The sequence below is a fragment of the Hippopotamus amphibius genome, chromosome 10 (assembly GCF_030028045.1).
Source record: "Hippopotamus amphibius kiboko isolate mHipAmp2 chromosome 10, mHipAmp2.hap2, whole genome shotgun sequence".
NCBI classification, from domain to species: domain Eukaryota; kingdom Metazoa; phylum Chordata; class Mammalia; order Artiodactyla; family Hippopotamidae; genus Hippopotamus; species Hippopotamus amphibius.
This window is the reverse complement of record NC_080195.1, coordinates 17,390,099-17,409,796: the sequence shown is the minus strand read 5'-3', so window position 1 is coordinate 17,409,796 and position 19,698 is coordinate 17,390,099. Positions and strand designations below refer to the sequence as shown.

General features: G+C 45.6%; 1 protein-coding gene across 1 annotated transcript in view; it reads right to left on the bottom strand.

The window, feature by feature from the left end:
- Nucleotides 1-19,698, bottom strand: part of MTMR7 (myotubularin related protein 7) — a 56,903-nt gene that overhangs the window by 20,806 nt on the left and 16,399 nt on the right. The window contains exons 4-6 of the mRNA XM_057697559.1: nucleotides 17,352-17,480; nucleotides 10,789-10,923; nucleotides 1,237-1,369 (exon numbers count right to left, since the gene is read on the bottom strand). Of these exons, the coding sequence (XP_057553542.1) occupies nucleotides 1,237-1,369; nucleotides 10,789-10,923; nucleotides 17,352-17,480 (397 nt within the window). The remainder of the gene's footprint in view (nucleotides 1-1,236; nucleotides 1,370-10,788; nucleotides 10,924-17,351; nucleotides 17,481-19,698) is intronic.

The following is a 19,698-nucleotide window of genomic DNA, read 5'->3' as shown; positions in this document are numbered from 1 at the left end:
AAACTCCTGCAATCAGGGACATCAAAGTGTGGACTGTCAGGGCTGAGTGGGTCCACAGAAATGATTCGTCCAGTCCTCTCCCTTTACATCAGGTAACAGAGCCCCAGAGAAGGTACATGACGTGTTCAAAGTTTCGTAAGGACTGAGATGACCCCGGGAATCCAGGAAGGAGAACGGAAATCAGGCTTGTCTGACACTCAGGTTCCTCCAGCCCCACCAACTAGGTTCTCACTACATTCTGCCCTGATTCACAGAGAGCTGCACGCGTTACTGAGTGCAAATGTGTGTCCCGAGAAGAAGGTATTCAGCACTTTCTTCGTCCCTCTTCACTCCAGACCCCACATTTCCCATTATGACAGGACAGCCGCCTTCCCTCCCTCACATGCAGCCCCGCCTCCCCAGGGCCTCCCCCCAGAAGTGCGAGCACAGCACTTACAGCCTCCCCTGGTCCCCAGGCACAAAGCCCTGGGTTGTGCATCCTCTTTCTCTTCCGTTCCCACAGCAGCCAGAGTGGTGGCTGTGACCACAGCCTCCTCCTTCGGCCCTGACAATCTCAAGAGCGTAAGCAGTCAGTGAAGCTGGTTTTGCTTGACATATACGATTTCTGGCAATTAGTTTACGGCTGGTGGCCACATGCATCATTCCTCTACGTTACACAACCCAGCTGTGTGACTTCCTCTCCGTGTGAGTACGGAAGCCTGTGTGTGTGCGCCTCGTGGTGCCCGTCGCTGGGTGGGGGAGGTGAGGGGGGTGCGTCGCAGCCACTGCTGCTGGTGGAGAGGAGGACCAGGACCTCCAGCATCCTTCTAGTGCCCATTGAGCCACTTGGATTCAGTTTACGAACCTCATGTCCATACGTGAACAGCTGGCGATTGCTTTCAGTGTAGGGCTGCTTTATCTCCACACGGTCTTGAATGTGGGTCAAACTAATATTATGAGGGAGAAAGAAAAAATATCCCTGTGCACTTTTCTCTTAGGTGTTAGGTACCACTGGAGAGAGCCTGGCAGCTAATACCATGTGACAAAACCACTCCACGATGACACAAAATAATAAGAGAAAAGCTGTTAAATGTTTCAAGAGTCCCTGCATTTTGATATTCTTCCCAACTGATCCCACCCCTGCAGACAACATCACAGTAAAGCACGATTTTCACATCAAGAGTCTATCTTATTTCATTTCAGCAGTAAAACATTTAACTGCATTTTTAAAATGCTGTGCATAAGGAAATGGTTTACCTTCCAGCATTTTTTGCAGACTGTTCCTCATGACATGGATGTTCTCTATCCCGATAAACTGAAACTTGATATTGGAATAATTGTCTTCGTTCTCATAGCCTTTCCCTGCAGCCCGATTTGCCATCGCATTAAGCTGCAGTGGGCAGCAAAACAAAACAGTCACCAGTGATATTCACGAAACAATCACAACACGTCATGGCTATCCATAAGAACACTCAACATGATGTGCAGAAACATGCTTTAAATCCCACGGACATTGTGCTGGGCGAGGCAGGCCCAGACACTCGCCCTGAGCTTACATTCAACACCATGAGTTTGTTGATGTGGGAACATTTTCTGAGCTGGGAAGCATCCTACAGATAAGCCCTTCTGGAGATGCTCCCCGCCAGAGATGCCAAATCCAATGTGAGATTCTGTACAGAGCCAAGTCGCCCTGATTTAATACCAACCATGGAGCCTTGGCTGGCAGAAGCCTATCAGCACATACAGCTGGCAACATGAAGCTCTATAAGTTAAATTATTGTTTCTTTCAGTAGTAGAATGCCAAGAAACACATCAATGTATAGGAATAGTAACGTCATTCTAATGTGCCTACAAGAATCCCTCAGGTACCCAAATGAACCCTGAGCAGGAGTTGCTAGATAAAACAGAGGGAGGGCAAGCTGGCGCTAAGTCTCCAGAGACATTGCCTCTGGCCACCCTATTTAAATCTCCAGAGAGGGCTTTTTTTTTTTTTTTTTTAATCACATTCATTATCTTAACTTCATACATGAGAAGTGCCGGTTCCTAGTGCAAACTGGGTTAAATGATAATGGACTTTGAAGATATTTATGAAATGCAAACTTCTGCCTTATTCCTGTGTAAGTAAAATCGAGAAAGGAACAAATCCTGCCTTAGCTGAGAAATACACACATTTCTAGAATGAATGTATTATTGGTAATACTCCATTCTTGCTGTTCAGCTAAGCTGGTCATCACATCCTAGACAACAATATTCACGGACTATCCTCTTCCTCCGCCCAGGCAGAGAACTCACCACCAAAAAAATATCAGTTTTTAGGACCGCAGTGCAGCGCTGGGAGGATATTTATACTTTTCAAAAATCTAAGTTTAAAAAGCCAAGTTAAAACACACATATTCTTTGACCCAGATCTCCTATTTGTGAGAATCTGACACTATTAAAATACCAGCACAAAAAGATAGGTGTCCAAGAATGTGTATTGCAATCTTTTTTTTGTTTTGTTTTGTTTTTGTTTTTTTTTTATTGCAATCTTTTTTTAAAAAATATTATAGTTGACAGTAAAAAAGAGGACCTGAAAACCTAAGAATATCTGCATAGGGCCATGATTGGATAAATTATGGTATTTCCATACCCTGAACTACTACTAAAAGGATCAAGGAGAGACACAGAGATAGAGACAGATATATAGATATATTATATATAGATATACAGATTTGGGGGGGGGGGAGGGAAAGAAGAGGGGAGGGGGAAGAGAGGAGAGACTGGGCCATGACTTGTGAAGTGAAAAGAGTGAGCTCCAGAATAATAGTCATATAATTATCCCACTTTTTGTAAAACAAGCCAACCTAAAAATGTGTTTATGTTTACACACGCTGGATGAAGTGGAATAAAAATGAATGGAAGGCTATACCCCCTTAGCAGCTGTTACAGCGGAGAGACAGAGGCGGCACGTGGTGGTCGGGGGGAGCTATCAGGGCTATTCCAGATGCTCCTCTGGTCTTTGTTACAAACCAGATATAGTAGGTTTGTAATTTAAATAACAGAAACAAAATGTATGAGAAGTGACAAAACAGCAGAGGCAAGTCCCTGCCACCAGGGGCTCGGGCTGGCAGACCCTCACTTTCCTCCTCAGTGACTCAGCTCACGTGACATCCGCTGCTCCCCCCCTCCCCCACCCATATGCTGTTTCCATTTTACTAAAAGATTGTCCCCTTTCTCCCAGGCATGCTGTGAGAGTAAAGGGTTTGGTCTTAATCAAGAAAAAAATATATATAAAAATAATGTTATTTTTAAGACGACTTATGTTCATGCTTTAAATTTTAAAAATATTTTAAGGGGAAAATTTTTCTAAAATTACCTATAGACATTGTTCTTTTAAAATGTACTGTTATAAAAATGTCACTGGTTTGTAGAATTATTTCCCAAAGCTGCTGGCTTTTTCTTTACAACAAGCTTCATAAATAAAATGGTTAATAGGATACCTGCAAGTATCCTTATGGTACAAGAACCTTTTGTTTATTCTGTATCTTGAATAATTCAAGTTAATCCTACTCACCACTTACCGTAGAGATGTTCTTTTTAAACAGTGCAGTGAATAAAAACCAAATCACTATTATTATTTTAATCTTTAATTAGGACCCTATGGTCACATTTTTTAATAGTTGATTACCTACGACCTGGGAGAATTTATTGGTGGGCTTCTTTAAAAGCAAAGGAGCCACGTAACATGGCCTCTTGCAAGTCAACAGTAGTTCTCATAATGAACAGAAGGTGGCAATATTTAACCTACCATCCAGAGTGTACTTTCTCAAGGTTTCCACCTATTTTACAGGACCTCTCAAGATAATGGGGCACGAGCTGACCCCTCAAAGCAGGAAATACAGTTTTTCAATTAATAAAAATTCAGACGCTATCTTGGACCTGTTTGTATATCCATTCAGATAGAGTATCTCTTACATAAATAAAACACTAAGTCTAATTTGGTGCCCTGTCCGTTAGGCTGAGAACTCCATTTCATAAGCGAAGAAAAAGCTATTCATTTCAGCTCCTGAAAGTTCTCAAACAGTGAAAAAACCAACCTCAAAAGGTCACATACTATACGTTTTCAATTACAGAACGTTCTTGAAATGGCAAACTTACAGAGGTGGAGAACAGATTAGTGATTATTTGTGGTGATGCAATTGTTCTGTATCTCGACTGCAGCACTGATTATACAAACATACATGTGATAAAATTTTATAGAGCTAAATACACACACATTACACACACACACAAAACTACAAGTAAAACTGAGGAAATCTGAACAAGATTGGTGGATTGTATCAATGTCAATATCCTGGCTGCAATATTGTGCCACAGTTTTGCAAGATGTTACTATTGGGGAAAAGTGGGCAAAATGTACAAGGCATCTCCCTGTATTATTTCCTACAACTGCAAGTGAATCTACAATTACCTCACTATAGAAAGTCTCATTTTTTAAAAATTCTCAAATAGATAAAACAATGGAGGTAACTGCATTCCAGTTTCAATCTGTGCTTAAGGAACACAACAGACAACTGAAAAGCAGGACTGGAAAAAGTGCCCTGTTTTCTAACCCCAGGTCACTCTGCTATTTGATCATCTCAGCACCTTTGGGTGCAGAAAAGCTCCTAAGTGAAACAAAAAACTCTCAACAAACACTTAACGAACACCCACTGTGTGCCGGGCACTGCATGGAATAAAAACGTGAGTAAGAAGTGGTTCCAGCCACCATGAGCTTATCAGGAGGTATGGAAGTGGAAGCACAGAGCACTACATAACAACAGACAGTACCCAGCGGGACTGCGAAGGAGCTGAGAGCCTGGTAGAGGCAGTGCAGGGGTTAGAATCTGGGGCAGCCCCACGTGGCCTAGGGCACCAAGGGTACCGTTTCATGATAGAAGGAGGACTTGAGATGAGCTTTAATAATGAGGGAGGATGGAGAGAAGGAGGTGGCGGGGGGGGGGGGGGGGGACCCCAGACGAAGCGATGAGAAAGAGAAGAGGTGGGGGACCAAATCAACGGAGCAGGTGGGTATCGGCGAGCCGACAGTGTGAGCACAGAGGAAGGTGCAGGTCTGGCGGCAGCAGTGAGAGAGGAGGCTGGAAATTATTAGAGTCCTCTACACACAAGCTATTGTTAGCTGAGGAAGTTCTGACTTTGTCCTCGGCAGTAGAGAGCTGCTGAAGGCTACTCAGCAGGCTTAACTGAAAAATTTGAGATTCCGTATCCATGTCAGAAAAGATCCACTGGGGTGGGCAGAGGGCGTGAGCACCACAGGAAACTGGCTGATCTCACTTATGGCCAGGACCCTATGCCTCGAGCTGGCACAGAGCAGTGAAGATTTACTGACGGGCTGACTGACTACATAAATGGCTGCATAACAGAGTGAGGTTGAGAGGTCAACAGGCCAAGCATGTTAAAAAAAAAACAAAACAAAAAACAGAATCAGATTCTTTCCTCCCCAATCTTATATCATCAACCAAACATATCAAAACCATGGAAACTCAGTCAATGATAATCTTCATATCAAGTTAAAGGTCAGCCTGGTCACCATCTCTGCCTCGGAGTCTAACGTTTCAGCAGGGCACATTCTGTACCTGAATGTGACGTGGCTGGAAAATGAGAATTGACGTTGATCTTGGCAGAAGGAGGACCGGACCACGCTCTAGCCTGTGCTGTCAATAATGGTCCTTTTCTCTCCCTCCATCTGTATCTGGTGAAATGAAGAATCTTAACTTGTGATATAAACATGAAAATAAGAGATGATTTTATTTCTTGTGACTACTGTCTACAACTGTGCTAATCAAAATCCTCCCTTCCCATCCCCGGAGGAAGAACCGATAGCTTTTGGATTACAATCAGAAAGGAAATCAGCATCCAGCTCAACTTAAAATCCCAACCCCATATATGGCGCAAAATTGCCTCTTTCCCTCATTACAGGCTATTTGGACTGGTGAGGGGTCTGCTTTGGTACTTTCTCCTTTTCCTCTTTCTTCTAGGCTCTAGCTTTATATTGGGGAGCGGGAGGTGAAGGTGGAGCGGGGTATAAAAGAGGAGGTAAATATCTCTTCGTAAAACTGGACAAGACTGCCATTCTCCCTCCAATGGTCATCACTGCTTTTCTGGTTAACATGCTGCCCTCTCTGGTATAAGTGTCCAGACCCTAGGGCATGCCTGTGGGCTCCTGGGGGCAGGAGGTACACAGCTTGCTGACATGGCAGACCCACCTTGGTTTGAGCCTATTCCGAGGCCCCCAGCTTCCCTCCCCAGCATGTACCCCACAGTCACCCGCAGTGGGGAACTTCCGGGGGGAGCTGGACCCCAGCGAGATGGCTCACGTACAACTTCCTTTTGCAGCATCCACTGGAGTCAGAGGTCCTCCCTCCATCCTCGTCCTGCCAGAAAGGGAGAGCAGGTGCGCCACTGCCACCAAACGCCGCAGCCCCTTCTGTTCCCCTGCCCTGCTCAGCGCCGCAGTGGCCAGTGACTCAGCCACCCATCCCTCGCAGAAGTGACCTCCTGGCTGCCCCTCTGTCACACACCCTGATCTTCACAGTGGGTCCTCCCAGACCCCCTCACAGGATTCAGTAAGTGGAAAGCACCTAATGACCAGTTCCAGAGAAACAGAAAAACCTCCAACAGGACCTCCTGTTTCGCAGCTGAAGAATCACTCACAAGGTGAGATCAGAGGCCATGTAACCACAAAGCTGCCTTTGGAGAAGGAGCCGGGACCGAGGCCGGCCGTTAGCTGAGCCTGCGCCCAGCCTGCGCACCCCTCCCAGGCCGCCGGCGTCAGAGCCCGGCTCTCAGGCCTGCTTGTGCCTCTGGCTCTGGCCTGAGCTTGTACGAGTGGCCGGTTTTTCAGCTCTCAGTTTCCAGCCTCACTGGGAATGTGCTCAGAGGGGGCAACCGTCCGGAGCCTGACAGTGGACCCGAGGCTCCCCTGGAGATCTCTGTCAACAGAACGGGATCAAACAGGAGTGCAGGCTCGGGCGTTGGATAAGCCTAGACTTGAACCTGCGCTCTGCCCTGAACGGCGTGACCTTGGGCAAATGAGTGAACCTCTCTAAATCTGAGACCTTACCCATAAAAAGAAAGGGCAGCTCCTAATTTGCAGAAGTATTACTAGAATTGAATAGGAAAGTGTCTGGCATTTTTACAAGCTCAGCAGAGTTCTAGAACAAAGTAATGATAAAGTCACGAGTGAGGCTGAGATAAAAGTTTGATCTCATTTCAAAATTCAACAACTGTGGCATCAACACGATCTCCTATCTCCTTAACGCACCAAATTCTAGCAGTAACATATGACCTCAAGGGTGTGTTTTTTCTCAACGGATACTCAGCTCATGCTGAAGCCCTCACTGCCTTTGCTTCCTGAGATTTGAACATCAACAAGCAATTCAGAAGCTTTCCTCTGAACAGGCAGCATCTGGGTCGAACCTTGCTCCAAGGACAAGAGCAACTTCTAACCTTTCTCTTCTTTGTTAAACCCGTGAGCGAGCCTGGCCAGGGCCCATTTGCCATGCCCACCACCCACAGCAAACACGGACCTGGTCTCCTGGCTACCAAGGAACAAAAATCAACAGACGTGATCTTTAAAAGAATGAGAGCTCTGAGCAAACCATGTGACACTCCTGTGAAGGTGTGTGCACTGGGGCAAAGAGGAAGAGGGCACGACTTGCACAAGACACCAATTTTCTCTAATGGACCAGTATCCAGCTTCTTATCGCCGAGAGCAAACACACTCAGTGCTAAATATATCCTTCAAATCAAATCCTCTGGATTAATTTATTTTAAATCTGGACTACGCCTGGCTCAACAGCTGCCACATCTCCCAGCAGGTTTACAGAACATAGTACACGCTCAGATCGTTGGCCCTTAAATCAGCAGGCGAATCTGTTGGCCTTTACTTAAATCTGGGAAAACGGGATCGGAGAAGGGCATCCAAATTCACTTTAAAGCCCTTGTCTTTCCATCCTTTGTTTGTTTGTTTTGGCCACATGGTTTGTGGGATCTTAGTTCCCCAGCCAGGGAGCAAACCTGTGCCCCTTGCAGTGGAAGTGTGGAGTCCTAACCACTGGACCGCCAGGGAAGTCCCTGTCCTTTTCTTATCTTGTCTAAGATGTGTGTGTGTCTAAGACAGGCATTCCACTCAGTTGCCTCTGACTGTTAGGAAATTCAGAGCAGCTCCACTGTCCTGAACAAAAGGTACAGTGACGTGGAGGGAAACAGTTCAGGTGAGAAGGAGGAAGCAGAGAGAAAAGCACAAACCGAAAAAGAGCAGTAAAAGTCAGAGATTGGCATCTTTCAAGTGAAAATCTTCAAGCAGAGAAGCTATTTTTTCCCCCAGTCTGAAGCTCTTCCCTGTTGTGCTTTGAGAATTTTTCCAAAAGGAAGGGACTCCTTTACTTATCATCTACTAGGATGTGATCCAGCTGGAGCATGTTTTGTCCTTGACCTGCATGGCTGGTCTGCTGATCTGGCATCTGAGAGTAACTCATCCTCACTGCCCCCCCCCGCCCCGCCCCCAGCCCCCCCCCCAGCTGCCCTCCTGTTAGAGAGAAGGGGACTGTCCTGAGGGCAGGGATGTGAGCCATCTTACACTACGGATGACATCAGGCTACGTGATTGAGACCATGAATCACAATATTTGGTGAAATGGGGCTCAGAGAAGCAGCACGACTGTCAGGGTCTAAGTGGCTACACAGTGGACAGTCTCCAGTTTCCAGGAGTTCTCTTATCAGCCGTGAGTATAGACCATGTCTGTAACTACCCACTCCTAACGTTAGTGCAGACTTTGATGTGCCTTGGGCTGTTGGTCATATTTCCTCCTTCCTGTTCTAAATGTTTCTTGTGTCCTTATGTTCTCTTTTTCCAATAGCTTCACTGACATAGAATTCACACGCCATACAACATATCCAGGTAAAGAATACAATTCAGTGGTGTTTGGTATATTCACAAAGTTGTGCAACTATCACCACAATCTACTTTGAGAACATTTTAACCAGCCCACAAAGAAACGCTCTACCCATCAGCTGTTGCCTGCCATTTCCTAAATCCCCCCAGCCCTAGAGGACCACAAACCTGCCTTCTGTCTCTATGGATTTGCCTGTTCTGGACATTTCATGTAAGTGGAATCATACAATATGTGGTCCTCTGCGACTGACTTCTTTCGCTTAGCCTAACACTTTCAAGGTTCATCCACGTGGTAGCAGATATAAGTACTTTGTTCCTTTAGTAATAAATAGCCAGAAAGTATTGCAGGGAATGGATATACCACATTTTATTAACCCACTCAGTTGACGGACATTTGGTTGTTTCTACTTTGTGGCTATTATTAACAACAAATAACTATTCACATACACATTTCTGTGTGGACACGTTTTCATTTTTCTCGCGTTAGGAGTGGAATGACTGCGCCACATGGTAATTCTTATGTTTAACATTATGAAGTCCTTACGTTCTTTCAACCTTCTTATGATTAAAAAAACTTTCACACTATAATTCATAAAATAAAGGTTCCCTAAAATCCTCCTCTCACCTCACAAGAAAAAGCACTGTTAACAGTTTAATAGACATACTCTCAAGTTTTTCTCAATGCAAGGAACAACATACGGTTTTTATAATCATGATTACGTACGTGGGATTGCACTGTACAGATTTTCTGTAGCTCACTCTTGTGGCTTCACAGCACATCTTGGACACTGTTCTACACCCACATGGAGAAAGAACATGCAGCTCTCTCTCACAGTCACAGGTCAGGTACATTTTCATAACTGGCAAGAAATTCCAATGCCAATTATGGTGAATAAAGGCCACTTCTCTCCATCATCTCATTTTGCCCCACACATCCCACGCCCCTGTAGGTGACTTTATTCCCATGTATTCAATGGCACATCCCTCTGAGGACTCCATTTTTTGGTTGGTTTACAAAGAAATGAGCCTAAGGAGTGAAATCAGAAATCACACTGGACCTAACCCTGACTAATGTCAAAAACGTACAAAGCCAAATGGGAGGTAAGTGTAAGATGGACCTGGCCTACCCACTGATGACTAGATCTATTATTTCCTATTGGTTATTTTATTAAATTATAAAATTAATATATGAATATATGCATAATTATAAAAGAATTTTCAAACAAGAGATAAGTAGAAAGTTTTCTACCTCCCCAAAACCTCCCCCCTTCTCCATGGAATTTTAATAGGTTAGTATTTATCCTCCCAGATCTTTTTCTATCTTAATTAACATTTTTACTTACCTATAGTTTGTGTTTTTCCACAGACACAACAGTATACCTATTAATTTCTGACTTTTCTTTTTTCACTTAACATTACATTCTGTAAATCTTTCCAAGTCATAGATATAAATCACTACACATTCAATTTGCAAGAGAAGAGGTGAACATCTCACAAAAATTGAACTGCAGGAATTCCACAGTAAATTTCATATTGTCAGGGAAGAAAAGGTCCTTTAATAAATAAACCAAAAAAATAATTTGGTATAATTAGGAGAGTATCTCCAACATGAAACCACACTGTCGTCGTGTGCACTATGTACCAAGCACAATGCTCGGAGCAGGGGAAATATCAAAAGCACCTGCCGACGTCAGGCCCTTCAGGATCTCAGGGCCCCGGGAGGCAGCTGAGCAGGGTGGCCACGCATGACTGTGCAAAGGGAAACAGCCCCTCTGCAGATGGGGCTCCCGGAGTGGGTGAGGGCGGTCGTTCAGCATGGCCTCATCTCCCATTTCATGATTCAGAGCTGCAAAGACATGCATCAGCAACACTTACTTTAGGCCGCGTATCCACGACGTAAATGAAGTTGCTCCCTGGATTGGCTTTCCTGACGGCCTGGAGCATCTGCTCGTCCTCCAGGCATCGGGCACTGAAGCCGGATAGGGGCTGGCTGCTCCGGCAGATGGAGGCCTGGGAGGAGAGGCCATGGCAACACGGCAGCGTCAGGCAGCAGGTCAACTGCACCCACCCGAGACCATCCCCACAACCAAGGCCACCCCGCCACCCCCAGTTCATTTATGCCCCACACCAGTTCATAAAAGTATCGGTGCCTTCTGGAAATCGATGTTGGTTTCTATCAAATTCAAGTCAAGAAACCACTACATGGGCAAGCCATGTAAAAAGTCTCTCTGTGTAAGAAATTAGGAATGCATAAGGATGCCTAGGTGGGATGCAAATTATGAAATGTACAGCCACTTAAATATCCTACTTTCCTTTTCACCACTACTATTTCATCTTCTGCCAAAGTAGAAATATAAAGTAATTATTCTCCGAAAATTTATAAAAATTATAAAAATTGCTTCTTTAGTGCTTTCCATCATTTTTTACTAGCCCATTTAGAAACAACACAAATATCAAAAACCAATTCTAATCCTACATGGGGGAGTTTTCACGGTGACGAAGCCCAGGCTGCTGCCAGCTTCCAATGACAGTAGGTGCGGACCTCGGCTGACCCCATATGTTGGAAGCGAGGGCTTCCTTGGGAATCGATCCGTATTCTATTCTGCGATTTCCCTATTGTGCATTCTAACAGTACACTGCATTGTGAGACAATACACACAACAGCGTAAACATTTCCCTGAGTTATTAATAGGTGAGTATCGCCACGACACCGCAGCTGTACAACTTACACTTTCATGGCAAAGTACTTTTTATGGATTTAGATTTTAACACTTAAATTGACTTCAAATCACCAAATACAATCTAGGAATGACTCTTTCAAAGAAGCTACACTGAGCCTGGGCGCCCCCTGTCCTGTGTACGAGGCTGGAGGCAGCCCCCTGGCTCGGGGCGGGCTAAGCAGGGAAACCTCCCCTGAAAACAGCCGTGGCCCAGCCCATTCAGGGCACCTGCACGCAGCGCTCCATCCTGGAAGGCACCCCAGCTCTGCGTTCAAGCACAGCTCAACTGTCCTTAAAGCCCATCCCAGGACTGCTTAGCCAGGGTTTGGTTCTCTCCAGAAAAAGGTGAGCTTTGGCTCTCCTCACTGGAGAAGGCAGGGATGTTTCTCACTAACGACAAGATCCTTCAGCTGAGAACCTCCTGGCAGGACCAAGAATTGCAGACACGTAACGGAGCAACTGTCCGAGGGTTCCGGTACATTCTGTAACAGCAGGGGGCAATTACTGAGGGGCTCCAGGAACTCTGGGCCTGCAGCCAGAATTCAGGAGGGTGGTGCCTGTGGAGTGGGAAGCAAAGCAAAGGGGCTAGAGAGTCGCTCCAGGGCTGCTGAATTCCTGAGCTGCTGGTAGCCGAAGTCCACCCGCAGGGTGGAGGAGAAAGGGCCCAGGGCGTGTGACCACGGAGGGGAGGCCGGCCAGCGAGGGGAGGGCCAGGAGTAAGGCGACGTGATGGCAGGGACCGGGGGGGGGCTTGGGCACAAGAGGCAAGCTGCACCCGCCGGACAGAAAGCAAGTCGCCACAGACGGCGCTCCCGGTGCCTCGTTCCAGCTCCTGTGTCCTCTGATGTCCAGAGGGGTCGGGTCGGCCACCCACTCTGACTGGAGCAGAGAACGGTCCTGAGCCGGCTTTGTCTGGGCTAAAAAAATACTAAGTAAGGACAGCTACCACCAGGCAAGTCCTCAGGTTCTATTAGACGAGCTAGATGGGGAAGAGAACATATTTGAATGAGGAGAATTTGTCTGAGAAAGCAGAAGGTGCACTGAAACTCACTCAACTAGGGGCTGTCCAACGACAAAATGAAGCCAGTTAGTGACACAACTTACTTAATTACTAATTACCTGCAGGCGGAGAGCGGTTTTAAGTGAAGGGTTAAGTCAGAACAGTTATACTATGAAATGTGGTCAATAAATGAAACAAGATATATTAAACAGACTACATGTTAGTATTTTGTACTCACATTTTCTTAATAATCTACAGAGATGCTCCAAACAGAATTCGTCACTGACTCAGTGATTGCTGGCATACAGTTGTCCGCTTTGTATACAGTGGTCAGTGTCTCTACGTGCCCTGTCCACCCTACACATACCCCAGAGAGTCAGACTGTTGAGAGAATTTCACCATTACCTGGCAGCATTTCTTACTGATGTCAGTCACCTGAGAGCAGAGATAAAACTCCTCAATGGTAAACTGTCATGAGAGCCTCATTTATTAGGCTACTGATAATTAAAATAGCCAATATTTTTTGGAATGCTTGCTGTGTGGTGGGCACGACTTTAAGAACTCTGTGTATTTTTATTTAATCTTCCCAACTGCCATATACATTTGTTCTATTTTATAGATAAGACACCCAAGGCACAGAGAGTGAAGTAACTCACCCAGTGTCACAAACCTAGTAACTGGGGGGAGCCAGGAATTGAATTCAGGCAAAATATTTCCTGACCGTGGATTCTGAACCAACATAATATAGTGCCTGTGTGTGTAAATAAGTCAGCAAGCATGATACAGAATTAAGATGCAGGATTCAAAAAGATCTGGCTTCTAATCCAAGGTGCGTTCTCACTTCCTATATAATCTTGGGTAATTTACCTATCACCTGTGAACCTTGGTTTTCTCATCTTTAATATGGGGATAATTAATAATACCAAAACTACAGGTGTGATGAGGTACATAACACTCCTGGAACTATGCCTAACACAGAGTACATTTCAGTAAACAGTATTTATAAAAGGAGGAAAAGAAGGTCTGTATTTTTCTTAAGGAAAATTGCCTCTTTAGAAATCTTCCAGAGTTGGGTTTCCAAAATATTTGTACTGTGAATTTGGGAGACCATGCTATTAATGATGTAAAGCAGAATTGCTTCCTTAAAAATAAATAAAATACTTAATAAGAAAGAACAAAGGATACAGCCGCTTCCAAACACAAGTGACGCTGATACATCTCTAACTGTGATCTACAAAGCTGTTTAATGGATTGATATCCAACAGGAGTCTGGGTGGCTCTACATGACTCCTGTGTGGTTTAAGGCCTGAAGTTAATATTATGTGCTGCCCTTGACACCTGGTAAAACTGGGAGGGCCTCCAATGGCCAGCAGCAAGTTCCACTCCACACTCTGCTTCCGTGGATAAAGTCCTCTGCTAAGCAATCCTTCTCCCAAAGGACCAGGCGCAGTTCCTTCTCATCCCTGAGTAGTGGGTTTCATTCCCTGCCAGCCCATGGAATTACTCAAGCCAGCCAATCACATCCTTCCCTGGGAACCAGGGGTCACCTCGCCCTCTTGACACTAGAAAGCCTGCCTCCCACCATCCCTGCTGATTCACTCTATTCCTGAGTGCAACCTTCCTACGGCCCTGCCTGGCAGGCAGTGTCCTCCCCCCCCCCCCCAGCAGTGAGCATATCATACAATAAACTGCTGTCAACCTCATTTGTCCAGTGTCAGGTGTCATGGGTTCAGCCATCCCAGTAACCCTAGGGCAGGAATCCGGACCTCACCAATGGGTGAACAGGAAGTGATCACAGCACCATGTACGGTAAAAGCTGGTCCACAGGGAATTATGTATCATCAACAGGAGGATTTATACAAAGGAGCCTCAACTGTTCACGGCATGAGGTACATGGCAAGCTTTTCTTAATCTAATCGCCAGTTCCCATTACCCAACACTGGCCAACTCATCTCACACCAAAATCTTCAGTGCTCCCTGGGAGCAAGGAGCTATGTGAGGAAAAGAATTTAACTAGAAAATGTGGCATTCTTATTCACAAGCCTAAGTTCTACTGGAGTAGGAATACATACTTAAGTCTAAAATGTCTAAAATCACTAAAAGGAAGAAAGGTCAGCAAACCTAGGTACTTTGTATCTGTTTACTTTTCATAAAAGATGCCTGGTTTACATGTGGGTTTTGCTGAACAGTGATAACATGAAATACTGCACTGATATTTCCCGTGTCTCCACGCAACCACAGAAATCCACCTTCACTAGTGATATTTCCCGCTATAAAAATCCCTGGTCACCTTGGAAGCATTTACATAATTAACCTGGATATTAAAACCTGAGCGTTGTTATAAAACCACAAATTTGACCGTATTCTACCTGCAGCATAGATGTGGGTGAGTGGGAGAGTGGGAATATACGTGCACATGAAGTATTTTCCTGGGGCAACTAGATCCTTTAGCAGCACTTAGAAACCGTCTCTATTTTTATCTCGTAAGAAGAGCTAAAACTTGAAGTACTGTCTGCTTTAAAATTTTAAGTACAGGAAATTAATTATTTTTTAACTATAACTGATGGCTGTGTGAGTTCATTTCCAGGCTTTGAGATCAAGTAAAGAACAGGACACGAGAGTGGGAAGGGGGTGATGAGGGTCTGACGTCAGCAGGCAAAGACGCTGGCCTCTGCGGTCTCACTGCTAAAAATTCTACCCTGTCCTCGGACGTGACATATTTGCCCTTTATGATTCTCATGCTGACAAAAATCTCTTTTCTCAAGAAAATCAAAACAGAAGAAAAAGAAGTAGGATAAGTACTGGGCTCACTTTTAAACACCCAGTCCATCCCCACCCACCTCTGAAATAACAATAAAGATCCTCCCTCCCGTTCCTCTCTTACTTCTTTATCAATGGGTGCTACAAAAAAAAAAAACAAAAAACAGTAAATGTTACTGGCATCCTAAATTCAAATACATCATGAAATTCCATGTGCTTTTTCATCCCATCATTTTTTTTTTTTTTTTAAAGAGATTCACATCTTCCTTTGCCTCTCACCATTGCACCAGCTCGGTGTAGGCTGAGATATATTTGGGTCAAAACTATAGGACATTAATGAAATACTCACAGTTGCCTTCTTTAGACCATTTCAGAGCAGTGAGTGTAACTGAAAATAAGACCATTTATATCCTTTCAATTAACAGAATTTACACTGCTGAGTGAATACTTCCCTTCAAAGTACGCAACACAGAAGGCTACATGCTTACTCTGGCCAAGCTGGCATCGCTCTGAGTATTTCTGGAAGCCTCCTTTTAAGAGCAGACATAGATCCTGTCGTACACCCTGCCTACAGGTGCATGCACACCACACTCTCTCACACACATCTGTTGCAATTGTGTATAGTTTTGGATTAAAGTCAAATGAGGCTATATTATCTAACTTGAAAACCAAACTTTTTTACCTGACTGAAGTCAAAAGACTTCTAAAACAGGTAGCAAAGACCATTCTCATCTCTCCAAATTTGTTTTCTCGTCCGCCACAGAAGTGGAATCACAATTTTTAGTTCCTTATATGGTTATCCATAAGACTGTGCTTTCTCACCTGTCCTGTGCAGTTCTGACCAAGAGGATGTGAGCACCAGTGTCACGTGACAGTTTCGGGAGCCTTTCTCCCAAAGCCGTGAGTGCACCAGTGGCCCCTCTTCCACCTGCTGCCTCGTGGAGGTCACGGCTGGCACTAAAGTCACCTCTCACGCCACACGATGCGGGCCACCCCCCAACGTGGGCAGAGCAGAAAGGTACAAGGAGCTCAGGTCCCTGAGGGCTGAGTGGTGCCAGAACCAGGACACCAGGTTCTGACTGCCCACCTGGGGAATTTTATGAGAGAGAAAACAAAAGTTTTTTCCTGTTCAAGCCATTGTTACTTAGGGTTTCTTTTAGTTGCAGGCAAGTCTAATTCTAGCTTTTACAAATATTATTAAAAAAATAAAACCCACTCTCCATAAAGAAAGACTTCTTTTACTGAAGATACTTAAAAAATATACTTGGGACTTCCCTGGTGGCGCAGTGGTTAAGAATCTGCCTGCCAATGCAGGGGACGCAGGTTTGATCCTTGGTCAGGGAAGATCCCACATGCTGCGGAGCAGCTAAGCTCGTGCACCACAGCTACTGAAGCCCGTTTGCCTAGAGCCTGTGCTCCAGACAAGAGAAGCCACCGCAGTGAGAAGCCCACACACCACAACAAAGAGTAGCGCCCACTAGTGGCAACCAGAGGAAGCCCACGTGCAGCAACAAACATCCAACGCAGCCAAGAATACATACATAAATAAAAATATATATACACACACACACACACTTATATGCCATTTTTAAAAAAGAAAAAAAAGAACATGCCACGGCTTTGAGGGGCTTTTCTAAAATAGGCATTTCCAAGGCTCTCCAGGACAGAGCCTCCCAAGGTGACCAGTTAGAAGCGCGGACAGCGGCCACTCAGATGATAAACTCTACGATTGTTCGGACTCGTTCCCATTCCTCTATTGCCAAATAAGCACGGAAGGTCAACTTCTCCAGGAGGTAAGGGTAAGCACAGTTGTTGTGTCGTAACACACACGCAGTAATACCCACATACTTTAAAAGGAATTCAAACCCCAACACACAGCAGAAGGTCCCTGGAAAAGGCCTGTTTATGATAAAAGAAGAAAAGCAAAGCACGAAACAAAAGCATGCCTTGAGACTTACGTGGTTATCTTTACAGTAGTAAGAAAGGGCAGGAAATCGCCGTCTGCTCCGGAACTTGGAACTCCCCACGAGCATGTGTGCCGTGGCCGACTTGGGCACGTACAGTTCAGTCGGGTAAGAATCACAAACCTGTCGTGGAAGACACGAGGGGGTTTTTAGGCAACCTAGCCATGCTTTGCAAACTGCCCCCAGAAACTCCATTTCCCCGCGGCTTACAGGTTGCATATGTAAGTTTTCTTAACAAGTCCCAGAGCCGCTTCAGAGAAATGAAGTGCTGGTTTCAAGAAATCACAGTGAAGCTGAGACGAAGCGAGAGAGCAGCACAGACATATATATGCTACCAACTGTAAAACAGATAGTCAGTGGGAAGTTGTATAACAAAGGGAGTCCAACTCGAGGATGGAAGCTGCCTTAGAGGACTGGGGCAGGGAGGGTGGGGGGGACTCGGGGGGGGGGAGTCAAGGGAGGGAGGGAATATGGGGATATGTGTATAAAAACAGATGATTGAACTTGGTGTACCCCCCAAAAAAATAAATAAATAAATAAATAAATAAATAAGAAATCACAGTGAAGGAAAGCAAGACCCTCCTTAGCATCCTGCCCTTGTGCACGGCCCCTTCTCGCCAAGGGCTCTTCGTGGGAGGCAAGACAGTGGCAAACAAGCATTTCTTTCATCGAAAAGAGAAAAATTGCAATTCTGCATCCTGGCAGCTGGGAAAACTTTAGCTGCCTGTTTTGATGTAAAGACCGCCTGACCCTGGGAGACAAGGTCCTAACATGCTAGCACCAGGGGTGACATCCTCGGGGCACCTTTCTGTCCCCAGCATACCCTCTGTGCGCTCCTCTCTGAGGTGGCAGTCAAGCTGGCACCCCTCCCCTTCGTCCTCCCAAAGCTCACCGACTCTTCAGGGGCCCAGTTTCTCTGCCCTGAGCTTCCTCACGTCCCACCCTTCACCACACGTTATAACAACTCTTTGTTTCTTACGTGCCGATTTTATAAGTGGTAAGAAATGGTTCACCCTTTCTGTGCACCCCGGCAGTGATTCCCCCAGAGGAAGCTCTGGCGCCCTGGAATGGTCTTGCGATTTTGTCATCCATCAGGGGGTCAGAAGTTGGTTCCAATTTGCCAACTTCATGACCTTCTGGAAGTCAAACTACTGAGCGCTTGCTCCTCTCTAAAACTGACACGGAACAGAAATGACACTCCCTGGGGCGGACAGCAGGATCAAATCAGATAACACCCAGGACAAGGCTCTTCATCAACCATGAGGTCTGACAGAAATGGGAGTGGTGGCGACAGGAATAGTAAGTTGACCTGTTGCTCGACACATATTTTGCTTTGACATCAGCCAGTGCATCTTTTTGCAACGTGAGGACCGTTTAGATGGCAGTTCCTGAACTCTGTTTCCTAGAAGTCGAGCACCTTCTGGGGCATCTGAAGGCAAGTCCTCAAGTAGCAGCAGCGGCAAGCGTGTGTCCGCACATCCTCTGTCCACCCCACGCCCTCACCACTCGGAACCATGGAACCGAAGGGAACGAAAACCCACCACAAAGCTCACGTCCCTTGTCCTGTGACAACGCCTCCCTTGCCTGCCCGCCTGCCCCCCTTGTCCTTGTTATCAGACTGGGCACCACACTGAGCAGGAGACAGGAGGGCAGCAAAAGTGAAGCTCCCAGACCCAAAGTGTTTCCCCAAAGGCATTTTAGGAGAGATTACCGAAGACGTCGACGTGGGCTCTGGCACTGAGACTCTGGAGGAAAATCCCAGACCAAGAACAGACGGTCCACGGAACCTGGGATTTTACTGGAATTACTGCCACAGACACTACCCTTGCTTCCCCTGCAGATCTGGTGTCTGGACCTCTCTTGAGTCAGGCAGCTAGAACATTACTACACAGACCACACCTGCACGTCTGAGCTCAAGAGACATGTAGTCACTGCCCCAGACTTGCAACATTTTCTTAAAATAGCAGTTCTAAAAATGAAAGTGGTAGGTTTTCAGTAATTTGGAAATTACCTACTTTCTTTAACATCACTAGGGAATCACAAAGTTACTTATGATTAAACGAAATAAAAATAATAAAGTCATGGCTGAGATTTCCAAACATGTTTACTGCATAGGCCCTTGGCCTTTTTGAATAGCATAGAGGTAAGCGGGAAGGTAAATGCCAGGTCCGTGTATGGCCTCCCAAGGCCAAAGGTACCAACTTGGCTCAGATCACGCCTTGTGTGCACCCTCCCTGGTATGGGGCCAAGAGAATAAACGCCCAGAACCCGCTCTCCCTGATACCCTCAGCCCCAATCAACTCAAGGACCTAAATATGCTCTACCCACTCAGGGTCCTTTC